The sequence below is a fragment of the Giraffa tippelskirchi genome, chromosome 5 (genome assembly GCF_054371585.1).
Source record: "Giraffa tippelskirchi isolate mGirTip1 chromosome 5, T2T-mGirTip1v1.2.pri, whole genome shotgun sequence".
NCBI lineage: Eukaryota > Metazoa > Chordata > Mammalia > Artiodactyla > Giraffidae > Giraffa > Giraffa tippelskirchi.
In genome coordinates, this window is record NC_137279.1 from 146,271,475 (window position 1) to 146,284,261 (window position 12,787).

Sequence of the window (12,787 nt, forward strand, 5' to 3'; positions counted from 1 at the left end):
TCATAGGAAAAATACATAATATTTCAGGTAGATAAAAAACCCTCATCATCTGTGGCATATCTTGAATTTTTAAGATCTTTTAAAACATGTTAAGTCACCAAGATAACATCCAAAGAAGGAACCCATTTCTGGTTTTATCCCTTGAAAATGTTTGGCCAAGGGTATGTGGGTCTTAGTAAATAAATGAAATATCTTCCCTGGTACATTCTGGGCATTTTATTGGTGATAATAATAGCCTCTTATATTTAAGTGTGTGTATGTCTATGGAGTTTGCTTTAGACTAGAGCAATGAGGTCACATTATTATGAGTTTTTGAATTGCTGTTCATTTTCTCCATTTTTCACCTCTCAAATTTTTTCCTGTAGAAAAATATCAAAAGTTTGAATTCAAGGAATATATTTGAATTATACAAAATAAGAGTAAATTAAGTAATAAAGTAATCACAAGAGCAAATAGTTTGTCACTTTGTCCTCTTCAAGAAAGAATTTAAGAAAACCTATCCTAAAATTTCATGCAGACATACACAGGGCAATAACATATAGAACAGAAATTATTTAGAGCAAGAGAGAAGATAATTTTGCTAGGAGCTGCACAGGGGATCATGACTACCCTTGAGTTAAAACTTTAATCCTGAACTTTCCGATAGTCAAAGCAAAGAGTGAAGCAATGTGAAAAACACAATGTGAAAAACTAGAATGACTTTAACTTTCAGTACATTTGAAAAGATTTGCTGCCATTTAAATTACAGTTGAAAGAGCTACTGTATATTAATAGTCAGGCATTGAAAATTTTTTTGTAAAGTCTTAAATTAGGCCTTTTAAATTTCTCAGTACTTTTCATTTTACATTTCTAGGCATGCCTAATATATGTTTCTTTTCTCATTTTGAATGTAAATGTTGAATTTAAGTTTATATTCTTATATGATATAGAAAAAGTTAAAAGAATTCTATGGAAAAGTGATGTCACCTGAATCCTATTTTAAAGAAACTATATTTGAACCTGGAAAAAGATTGAAAATGTGCTTGTGTATAAATATAATCTAGTCAAAACAAAGAGGAACTCAATTTTTTACCTCTTCAATGATGGTGAGGAATTGTCATCTATTGATTTTATAAAGAGTCAGTACATTATTTCAATATATGATCATCTGAGGATTATTTTTATACTGCATAATTGACTTCCTTCCTGGGATCAAACGAATTTCTTCCAAGATAGAATAATTTTTTTTGTGTTCAAGCAGACAAAGATATATGCAGTACTTGAATTTTACTTGGAGGGAAAGCTTTAATCATTTAGACCTGTAATTATTGAATAGCTGACAATGATGGGTAAGCTTTAACATTGAATGCTGCTTGCATTTAAATAACTGGAATCCTATGTTTAGGAAAGTATCCTATAGGTATTGTTTATAAGACTCTATTTTGTGCTGAGCTCTGTATTAAATATTTTACGTGAATTATCTGATTTATCTCAAACAACTTTTAAAAAAGCAGGTACTTTTTGCCTCCATTTTACAAGTAAAGAAACTTGGAAATAATGAGATTAAGTAATTCACACAGCTGGAAAGTGGTGGAACCAAGACACAAAATTCAGAGCCTGGATTTTGGAGAAAAACAATGTAACATTTTTCCAAATCAGTCAACATCTACTTATCTAAAATTAATGCAAATCCCTCTAATAAAATGATTTTGTTTCCTTAAGAATGTAGATTTTAGAGGCATTTATCTTGAGCTCTTCATCTTATTCTATTTTTTAGCCTCTGTTTTGGGGTTTTGTTTTGCTTCTAGACAGAGGAAAATAAAATGGAAAAGTTTTAATTTTACCTAAATTTACCTTTCTCTTCCATTGATCCACTCCCCGGCCTGTTGCTCATTTCCAGTTCATTGCCCGCCTCTTCCATGAGACTCTCCTACTTCCACAGCCTTCACTGAGCTCTTTATTTTATGAAACTCTATCATGCCATAATTCATTTTCCGCTTACAGTTTCATGTGTGTTAAATTTTGCCCCTCAAATTAATCACCCAAGTTAATAACACACAGATTAATTATACTACAAAAGCTAAGACTGTGTTGTTTTTGTTATTTCTCACAGATACAGTTTCCTAAAGGATATTTTGTGAATATTAAGAATTACTTGATTAACACTAAAAGTCCTAAAATACTTTTGTCAGTGCCATGCTATCTAGCTACATTTACACTATGTGATTATTATCGGAATTTTATTCAAAACATTGTATAGAGTTAGCTGCATAACATAGGTATAGAATACATAATATTTTAAATAGTTATGTAATGAAAACTATCAGAACATATAGAATCTAGTCCACAATGTTTGGACATTTAACAGCCCAAAATTAAACTGGTTAACTATTCTTCTTTCAGTAATGACATTTCTGAACAATCCTTTTTAAGAGCTCCTTTGCATTCTTGATATTTACATTTAAACTTTGCCATTTTTCTGAAGTAAAAATCTCATTGCTTATTACCATTTCTTTCTTCCACCTCCAGGCTCTTTTATTTTCCATCCCATTATTTTGATAACCTGACCCTGTGTTATTCAAAAACATACTCTTTAGCATGCAGAGTATCAGAATTAGAGATTTCATCCGGCAAACAAGAAATGTGTATTAAAAATGATAATGACGTAATAGATTCCTTGGTACACCCTATTGAAAAGCCAGACAGCATTTCATCTTCAAAAGTCTAAAAGGCATATTGTGACCACTGCTTCCTAGACACTGGTACATCCTTTTTACTGACATGATTAAGAATCTTGCTGTTAGTGTTTGGATGTGTTTCATTTGAACCTGCCTGCACCTGTTCCCAGAGGGCAAACAATTGCCCAGGCTGTCACTCCTGTGACAAGTCGGCCCCATTTAAACTGCCAGCGAACAATTGCATCGGCTTGCCTTGATGAACACCCTGTGCTGAGCAGCTCGCAAGTGATGGAGTGCTAGGGACTGAGCGCCCACCAAGAGAAGACCCTACTTTAGGAATGATGTGTGAGACTTCCCTTCATTTAAAAAGAATGACAGCTTCCTTTTCTCTGCGTTTGTGTTGACAACCCCGGGAGCTAATTCACCACTTGAAAATATATTGTCATAGATAAATGTTATAAGGTTGCGGGGGAAAGTGTCACGTTGCTGAGAATAGACTTTTGCGGACAGTTTGGATGATAGTACCTATGAGTAAGAGGTAAAGACTAAGTAGCTCCTTATGAGAAAGAGAACAGAGGGGAAGCGGAGGGAAAGAAAGAGAGAGAGAGAGGTGGAATCTGTTCCCATAATACAAAGAAAGGAACAAGAATTAAAGCAATTTTTTCTAGTAAGAAAGATAATATTTTACTTGTGCTATTTTTCACTCTATTGAAGCAGTCGGCCTTAAATACTTTAAAAATCTCAGTGTCATAAAAATATTCTCTACTTGACGTACTTCAGATATCTCACTCTTCCTTTCTGGGTCTGACTAGGGGCTTGAAGAGATGCATATGAGGGAATGATGCTCCTTCTAGGTTGAAATTGTATATGCTCTGAAACCACACTCTGTGGACTTCAGTAATCCTTAGACAGAGAGGGTTAGGGGACGATTGTACACAGCTTTTGGTCAGAAACTATACCTGCATTTTTTGCATGGTTAGTCACATTTTAATTTTTCTTAACTGTGAGAATTCCTCATTTTATCTTCACTTTTGGATCACTGAAGTAGGAAGTCATGGCTTTCAGATGGATACTTAAATGCAGCATCATCTTTTAGTTCACATAAATTACTTTTCTATGAAGTGTTTCTCTACAGTTTTGAATCTGCCTTGTACATGGCAATGGCATTATTGAGACACTCAATAAAATCTTGTGAAATGCATGGCTGGTGGACTAGATTAATGGATAAATTGAAAAAGACTTAAGCAGCACAATGTGATACATGATTTGATTATATTCTCAGTATTTTAAGTATTCAAATTAATGTTTAGAAAACCCAATTAAAGATAAATATGGAGGAGCTTTTAAGCTTGCTTCTTCTCCTGCTACATCTGAATTTACTTTAGATATTTATTCTTACAAAGTAATGTATATATTTATCTTACTGATGAATTGATAATGAACTCATTTCATTATCAAGGGAGGACATATGTTCTCCCTTACACCAAATACAAACATGTCATTGAAAATGTGAAAGTGTTAGCTGCTCAGTTGTGTCCAACTCTTTGCAACCCCATGGACTGTAGCCCACCAGGCTGCTCTGTCCATGGAATTCTCTAGGCGAGAATACTGGAGTGGGTAGCCTTTCCCTTCTCCAGGGGATCTTCCAGACCCAGGGATTGAACACGTGTGGAAACATCTCATTACAAAAGTAGTATTTTACAAAAGTTGTTCCTTTATAGCTAATGGACAGTATATATTATTTAACTTCTGTAGTTTTTACCTTCTAGATCAAAAAAAGAAGATGAGTATTCCTTCCGATTAAATGAGTTGCTTGTAAAGTGTTTACCTCATTGCTTGGTGTAGAGTAGGTGCATAATCATGACCAGGTTTTGTCTTATTTTCCTCATTAAATGGTAACTGTGACTACTATTCCTAATATAATGTACAGGGTGAAATCACAAGAAATAAATTTATTAGAATATACTTATCATGCCTTAGGAAGCATCACTACAAACAAAACTAGTGGAGGTGATGGAATTCCAGTTGAGCTATTTCAAATCCTGAAAGATGATGCTGTGAAAGTGCTGCACTCAATATGTCAGCAAATTTGGAAAACTCAGCAGTGGCCACAGGACTGGAAAAGGTCGGTTTTCATCCCAATCCCAAAGAAAGGCAATGCCAAAGAATGCTCAAAGTGTACCGCACAATTGCACTCATCTCACACGCTAGTAAAGTAATGCTCAAAATTCTCCAAGCCAGGCTTCAGCAATACGTGAACTGTGAAATTCCAGATGTTCAAGCTGGTTTTAGAAAAGGCAGAGGAACCAGAGATCAAATTGCCAACATTCGCTGGATCATCGAAAAAGCAAGAGAGTTCCAGAAAAATATCTATTTCTGCTTTATTGACTATGCCAAAGCCTTTGACTGTGTGGATCACAATAAACTGTGGAAAATTCTGAAAGAGATGGGAATTCCAGACCATCTGACCTGCCTTTTGAGAAACCTGTATGCAGGTCAGGAAGCAACAGTTAGAACTGGACATGGAACAACAGACTGGTTCCAAATAGGAAAAGGAGTATGTCAAGGCTGTATATTGTCACCCTGCTTATTTAACTTCTATGCAGAGTACATCATGAAAAATGCTGGGCTGGATGAAGCACACGCTGGAATCAAGATTGCCAGGAGAAATATCAATAACCTCAGATATGCAGATGACACCACCCTTATGGCAGAAAGTGAAGAAGAACTAAAGAGCCTCCTGATGAAAGTGAAAGAGGAGAGTGAAAAAGTTGGCTTAAAGCTCAACATTCAGAAAACTAAGATCATGGCATCCGGTCCAATTACTTCATGGCCAGTAGATGGGGAAACAGTGGAAACAGTGTCAGACTTTATTTTTTTGGACTCCAAAATCACTGCTGATGGTGATTGCAGCCATGAAATTAAAAGATGCTTACTCCTTGGAAGGAAAGTTATAACCAACCTAGACAGCATATTAAAAAGCAAAGACATTACTTTGTCAACAAAGGTCTGTGTAGTCAAGGGTATGGTTTTTCCAGTGGTCATGTATGGATGTGAGAGTTGGAGTATAAAAAAAGCTGAACACTGAAGAATTGATGTTTTTGAAGTGTGGTGTTGGAGAAGACTCTTGAGAGTCCCTTGGACTGCAAGGAGATCCAACCAGTCCATCCTAAAGGAGATCAGTCCTGGGTGTTCATTGGAGGGACTGATGTTGAAGCTGAAACTCCAATACTTTGGCAACCTCATACGAAGAGCTGACTCATTTGAAAAGACCCTGATGCTTGGAAAGATTGAGGGCAGGAGGAGAAGGGGATGACAGAGGATGAGATGGTTGGATGGCATCACCGATTCAATGGACATGGTTTGGGTAGACTCTGGCAGTTGGTGATGGACAGGGGGGCCTGTGTGCTGCGGTTCATGGGGTCGCAAAGAGTCGGACATGACTGAGCAACTGAACTATTATGTATGATATTAGAGAAGAAGACTGAAAATCATAAAGAAATTATTATTTGATTTGGTAAGATTAATTTTATCATGTAATATCTGTAATTATTTATTGAGAAAAATAGGCAGAATTTACAGCCAAGAAAACAGAGGCTTAGAGAAGTAGCATAACCAAAGTCGTAGGTAATGAGTAGCTTAGTCATGATTGGAGCACCTAGGGTTGTCTTAAAGAAAAACATAGTGTTTTCTCTCAATCTCATGTTGTATGAAATAGTGATGTAAAAGAAGAAATTGTTATCACTGAGTAGTTATGATGACATGAAGAGAAAAGATAGAAGGGATTTGGGGTCTGATTGAATGTTCAGAGAGAGAAGTTAGAGATCCTTCTTAGGAGGTAGAACTGTGGCACCAAACATGATGGCTTTGGCAGAGGACTCAGGGAATGGGTGCAGGTCAGGTCCATACCATGGAGACCAAGGGTAAATTCTTAGTATCAGTACCTAAAGGAGTGTTGAAGAGACTAATGGAATTTTGGCAGGAGGCAGTGCATGCTCAGTTGCTCAGTTGTGTCTGACTCTTTGCGACCTGATGGACTGTAACCAGGCTCCTCTGTCCATAGAATTTTCCAGGCAAGAATACTGGAGTGGGTTGCCATTTCCTACTCCAGATAGGAGACAGAGCTGTCTCCTAACATGCCTCCAATACAAATTTTTTCCCTCCTGATGAAAAAAATTACAATTTACATATCTGCTCTCAAACTTCCTTTATATAAAAATTTTTACATAAAAACTTTATTTCTAAGAGAATAAATAAAATTAGTGTTGAAAATCCCATTCCATGGCCCTAAAGCATCTTGAGCTTTTTTGTAGGCAAAGCCTTGCCCCAGCATCTGTATGAAGATGAAAGTAAGAAATGAGAGTGAAACAAGATTATGCAAGGAGGTTGGAGAGAAATTTGAAAACTGAAATCAGTTTATAAGGGAGGTCAGATAGCCTCGCCATTCATTCTGCTGATCTTTCTTCTCTTAAGGACTGACTCAAAATTGAACCAGAGCTCATTTCAGCCTTTGAAATAAAATAATCAATTAATAGAAGCTGCTAAAGAAAGCAGAGCCCTCATTTTTTAAATTATGCGAACAATACTCAGAGCCAAAAGTGAGCATCTTCATGTCAACATTCAAATGGTAGATATGGATATTTTTGGATGTATAACAAGTATCAATATAACATTGTGTCCTAGCTAATTGTGCAGTTAATGAAAACCACTGATCAAACCACTAGCAAACAGGAGTTGTTTCCCTTTTTTAAAAAATAACAAATGTGAAACACTGAAGAGAGGGGAAGATCATAATCCCTGAAGTTTCTCAACTAGTGCAAATAAGATAGAGAACGTCTGTCCTTGATCGGTACATTCCCCACCGAGAAACAGCACATCAAGTTCTTATACAACAGAGATAAAAAATGAGCCGCTGAAGTATGTGACTCCTTTGAGAAACAGTGGTCATCTGGTGCCTGTCAAGGTAGTTGAGTGATAAGAACAAATGGAATTGTACTTAAGGGGTTCTGTTGCTTAAAGGCTTTTTGGAGTTTGTTTTTTACTGCTGTGTAGCATCTCTGAAATCTTTGCGGAGACTCTGATATGTCTCAGTGACTATACTTAAAATGCTAAACCTTGTCATGGAGAGCCGTTGGGGCTGGAGGAAAGAGGATAAGAGTAAAGACAGGTATTTCTTCCCTTAAACTCTGCCTCAGCTTCTACAGCAATCTGGGTAGCTGCCAAGCAGAAAAGAAATAAACAGAAAAAAAGAGTCCAGAGCACACAGAGAAGAGAAAAATAAGAAAGCTAAGCAGCTTGTAAGTGTGGGCTCTTTCATTTGGAAAAAAAATAATGTATTCTGTAAAAAACAATTATAAACATGGATCTATTTGGTTAAAAAACAATCAAAGGCAAGTTTGTATTTTTCTGGCCCACAGCAGTGTATGCCGTGACATTTAGGCAGCACATCTTCCTTATAAGAGTCAGTGTGTGTGTGTGATTGTCTTGGAGATACTAAAGCATTTGCAGGTAGCAAATGCTAAACCATTTTTGGCTGCGGTAAGTTTCTAGACTGAGTATCTGTAGCATCACATCAGCGTACTTCATAAGTCTCCTAGAATCTCTTTTACAGATTCTGTGTGCCCATTTCCAGCTCTGCATCCTCTGTCTTCTTCAGAGGAAAGCCCTGGGCTACTGGATTGGCTTCACCCTCAGGCACAAAGAGCTTGGAAGTGTCAAGGAGTTTATATCCCCCCAGGGTGGCCTGTAACCATGTCTAACTGTGAGAGCCATGTCTAAGTGTGAGAGCCCAGAGTCCTCCAGGGAGGAAAAATTCTAATATAATCTAGACTTCAGAGTTTCCCCTGAGTTTGGGCTGAGGCTGAGATGTTGCTTGAAATAGCTCCCTTGATTGACTTCTTCCCTTCCCTGCTTCCCCCGCACTGGAAGAACTTCTCTTGGAGCATATTCTTAATACATCACTTGCCTGTGCGTCCTCATCTCAGTATCTGCTTCTGGGGAGCTCGAAAAAAGACAGTATTTCCTTCTACACACACACATGTGTGCAGACACACACACACAAGCATTATTTCAAAATATTTATTAAGTATCTAGGTATTATGCAAATACAAAGATAACTGATGCTGGGAAAGACTGAGGGCAGGAGGAGAAGGAGGTGACAGAGGATGAAATGGTTGGATGGCATCACTGACTCAGTGGACATGAATCTGAGCAAACTCCAGGAGATGGTGAAGGATAGGGAAGCATGGAATGCTGCAGTCCATGGGGTCACAAAGAGTCGGATACACCTGAGTGACTGAACAACAACAACGACGGATATTTTTACCATACTCAGCTACCAGACTATACTAGTATGGTGGGTGTTGCAATAGATAAAAATGTAAACTTTATGTACAGAGAATACTGTGGCTACCCAAGATGATAATGAAATAAGTGCTCCTGCTGAACAGTAAAAGACTATTCCATTTCTTCTATAACAAAACAGTTTTTTCCAATGAGATGGCTTTCAAAAAATAAATACTATTTGTTTTCAAATGTGACTTTCTATTAAAATCTTTTATAGACTCACAGATTACCTAGATTTTTCTTTATCATGATAAGTATGTGGAATAAATGGGAAAAGGGAATCAAATCTACTGAACTATATTTAAAATGTTAATATGATTAATTATGAACATAATTCCCACAATAATTATTAAATTTCCCCTTATGAAAATACAATGATGATATCATTTTTATTTTTCGTAGATGGAAAAACTGCTTCATCAACCTCATCCAGAAGTCATCCATATTCTAGTTCTAGTGAAGATGAATCTGCACTGAGGGACCGGGAGACCCACGCTGAAAACAGTCCAAATGAAAATGTCAGAAGTCCATCTTCTCAAGAGTTGAGTGAAAATGATAAGCCAGGAAAAACCTACCTTCCAACTGAGGATTTTCCAGAAATTGAAGAACAAGAAATAATAAAAACAGGTGTGGAGACCAAGCCTCTGCTGACAGAGGAAAATTTGGAGAATGTTCTTGAACAAGAAGCAGAGAAAGGAACTGGAGTGATTGCAGAGAGCTTATTTGAGAAGTCCAGGGAACATGTTTCCAAGGAAGAAAAGGAAAAGAGTAAGAGTAAGCTTTGGGAAGAAAGCACTGCTAAGGTGAAGGACAAAAAGACAGGTCCCCATAGGGTGGATAAAGGTGGTAAGTATGGCCTTTGAGTTGACCTGCCATTGTCCCTGTGCATGGAACCTGATCTTGATCACTGCATTCTGCCAAAGCTTGGGAAATACTGTTGTGATAATGTCAGAAGGATTCATTTTTTTCCTATTTCTCTCTATGTCACATAACCATACATGTATTTTCAGCTTGCTGTTTTCCTTCTACTGCATTTTAAAAATTACTTGATAATTCTTATATAGCTTGTCTCCTATTTTCTGTAATTCCTTCCTATGGCAGTTCTATCTCAAGAATCAAATAAAATACAATACATGTCTGAAGGCAAGGGTATGTGTGGCTTCTTAGAGGTTATTTAACATTAGCAATGCTATTTGTTCTTTTCTAAATATGCAGTCATCTGTATATATAGCTAACACTGATAGATGCTTCCTATGTAATAGTGCTAAGTACTTACATATAGAAACTCGCCTAATCCTCACAATAGTCCAATATCCCCATGAGTTAGGTTCTCTTGTCATTGTCTCTTTTTTTAACAGATGACAAAATTGTGGTTTGGAGAGGTTAAGTAAGATGTCAAGGATCATACAGATAATAAGAAAGATTCCTAGGATGTGAATTCAAGGAGAGCGGCTCCAGTTTCTGAACATCTCCTATTGCATCTGTGCAGTAGGAATTTAGAGTTAAATGAAAATTTAAAGATTTCATACAAATCTCCAAACTTCATTTTGAGTTGTCTGAAGCTGAGTAACTTTCTGATCCAGGGATTTCCTGGGTATATAGGAAGTTCAATGTGACACAGAAAGTCCTAAGACGTGTCCCAGGATAATCAGGCCCTGATACCACAGGCAGTGGAAGGTCTGATGCTTTTTTCAACACTAGGAGGACAGTTAAAGGACTTGAGTTGTGTCCTGTGGATATTTGGCTCTCACCCCATGCCTTATATCTCTCCCATCTCTCCATCTGTCTTCTCTACCAACACGGTGGGCATTCTTTTTGACTCAAAGGTAAAATTTGTTGTCACATTTTAATATTACTAAAATCCATCCATGTTTTAAATCTTATGAATACTTTAAATGTCTATGATTTTTTTTTAGAAACTTAAAAGCTGTTATTAAACCACTGGGGCTCATATCCAGGAACTGAGGATGTCAAATGGTTATCTTTCCATTCAACCATCATCATTAACCTTCTGCCATGCACCACAGTCAATAAGAAATGTGTAAGAGAGGGTTTCATTTGAAAAGACCCTGATTCTGGGAAATACTGAAGGCAGGAAGAGAACAGAGAGAACAGGAATGACAGAGGATGAGATGGTTGGATGGCATCATCGACTCAATGGACATGTGTTTGAGTAAACTCTGGGAGTTGGTGATGGACAGGGAGGCCTGGCGTGCTGCAGTCCATGGGGTTGCAAAGAGTCAGACATGACTGAGCAACTGAACTGAACTGAACTGAAGAGAGGGTTTCATCCACAAAATGTTAAGAGGAAGGCTTGGCACATACATAACTGGACAAGGTCAGTAGTCACGTATAAAACCAGAGAAAGTACAAATGCTATGCAGTTTCAAAGGAAGAGAAGGCCCATTTGATAAAGGACACCTAGAAAGTTTTCATGAAGAACATATTTGAGGAAGACTTTAAAGGTTAGATAAGATTTTGAAGGTGGGATGGAGGAGGATAAAAGCATGCTGAATAGGGGGAAGTAGCAAGGGATATCAGCTTAGAATAAGTTAAACAAAAACTCTAGAATGAACGGTTTGACAAACGTCAGCCCACAGGCTGAATCTGGCCTACCGCTTTTCTTTTTGTATTGCCTGTGAGCTAAGAAATTTTTTTCATTTTTAAATGATTGGAAAAAATCAAAAGAATATCTGATAACATGAAAATTATATTAAATTCATATTACCGTTCCAGAAAATAAAGTTTCATTGAAAAGAGTCATGTTTATTGATTTACATATTCTCAGTTGCAGCTTTTGCTCTGCAAGGTCAGCAAGTTGGTTAAGTAGTTGCAACAGAGACTTTATGGCCCACAAAACCCTCAGGATTCACTCTCGGGCCCTTTACAGAAAAAGTTTGCCAACCTCTGCCCTAGAATTATACCACTAAGACCCCCTACATTTTCAAATGATTTTGTCATATGTGAGTTAGGATTCTTATTAAAATACATTTGAAGCTCTTTAATAAAATAATTCAAATGCTTGATCTTGGATCTCATAGTTCAATTCTGGTACATGGAATATAATCTAGAAATTTGTACAATTTAGCAAACTGCTGAACCAAAAGGTAGAATGTTAAAGTTCAGTAGCAATGTTGACATTATTATTTCATTTATTTCCACATCAGAAAACTAGATTGTTTACTTGGAATTATGAAAATAGACAGCTTTCTGTAAAATAATCTGCACATAATATGGGCTCTAATTAGGTGATGGAAAGACTAATAGAAGCATTCGACTAGAATCATGTCACTTGGAAAAGAGTGGGTTTCCCCTCTGGATTTGTGAAATGAAAAGAGTATAGGTTGATTGTTCTTCTCAACTACTATGGGAAATATGTGTTCTTGACTTGATCACATCTATAATTTTAAAACATTTTGTTATATTTTCATTCAAATGGGTTCAACACTAGATGGCAAGGTTTATGACTTTCTTATGACCTAATGTATGAAGAACTATGGCTGGAGGTTTGTGCCACTGAACAGGAGGCAGTGATCAACACCATCCCCAAGAAAAAGAAATGCAAAAAGGCAAAATGGTTGTCTGAAGAGGCCTTACAAACAACTGAGAAAAGAAGAGAAGCTAAAGGCAAAGGAGAAAAGGAAAGATATACCTATTTGAATGCAGAGTTCCAAAGGATAGCAAGGAGAGATAAGAAAGCCTTCCTCAGCGATCAATGCAAAGAAATAGAGGAAAATAATAGAATGGGAAAGACTAGAGAGCTCTTCAAGAAAATTAAAGATACC

At 37.0% G+C, this 12,787-nt stretch overlaps 1 protein-coding gene across 2 annotated transcripts in view; it reads left to right on the forward strand.

Annotated features, from left to right (window-relative positions):
- The window catches only part of ERICH3 (glutamate rich 3), a 123,783-nt gene that overhangs the window by 91,625 nt on the left and 19,371 nt on the right, over positions 1-12,787 (forward strand). For both annotated transcript variants that reach the window (XM_081490209.1, XM_081490210.1), the window contains one exon: positions 9,405-9,848. In XM_081490209.1, coding sequence (XP_081346335.1) covers positions 9,405-9,848 — 444 coding nt within the window. The remainder of the gene's footprint in view (positions 1-9,404; positions 9,849-12,787) is intronic.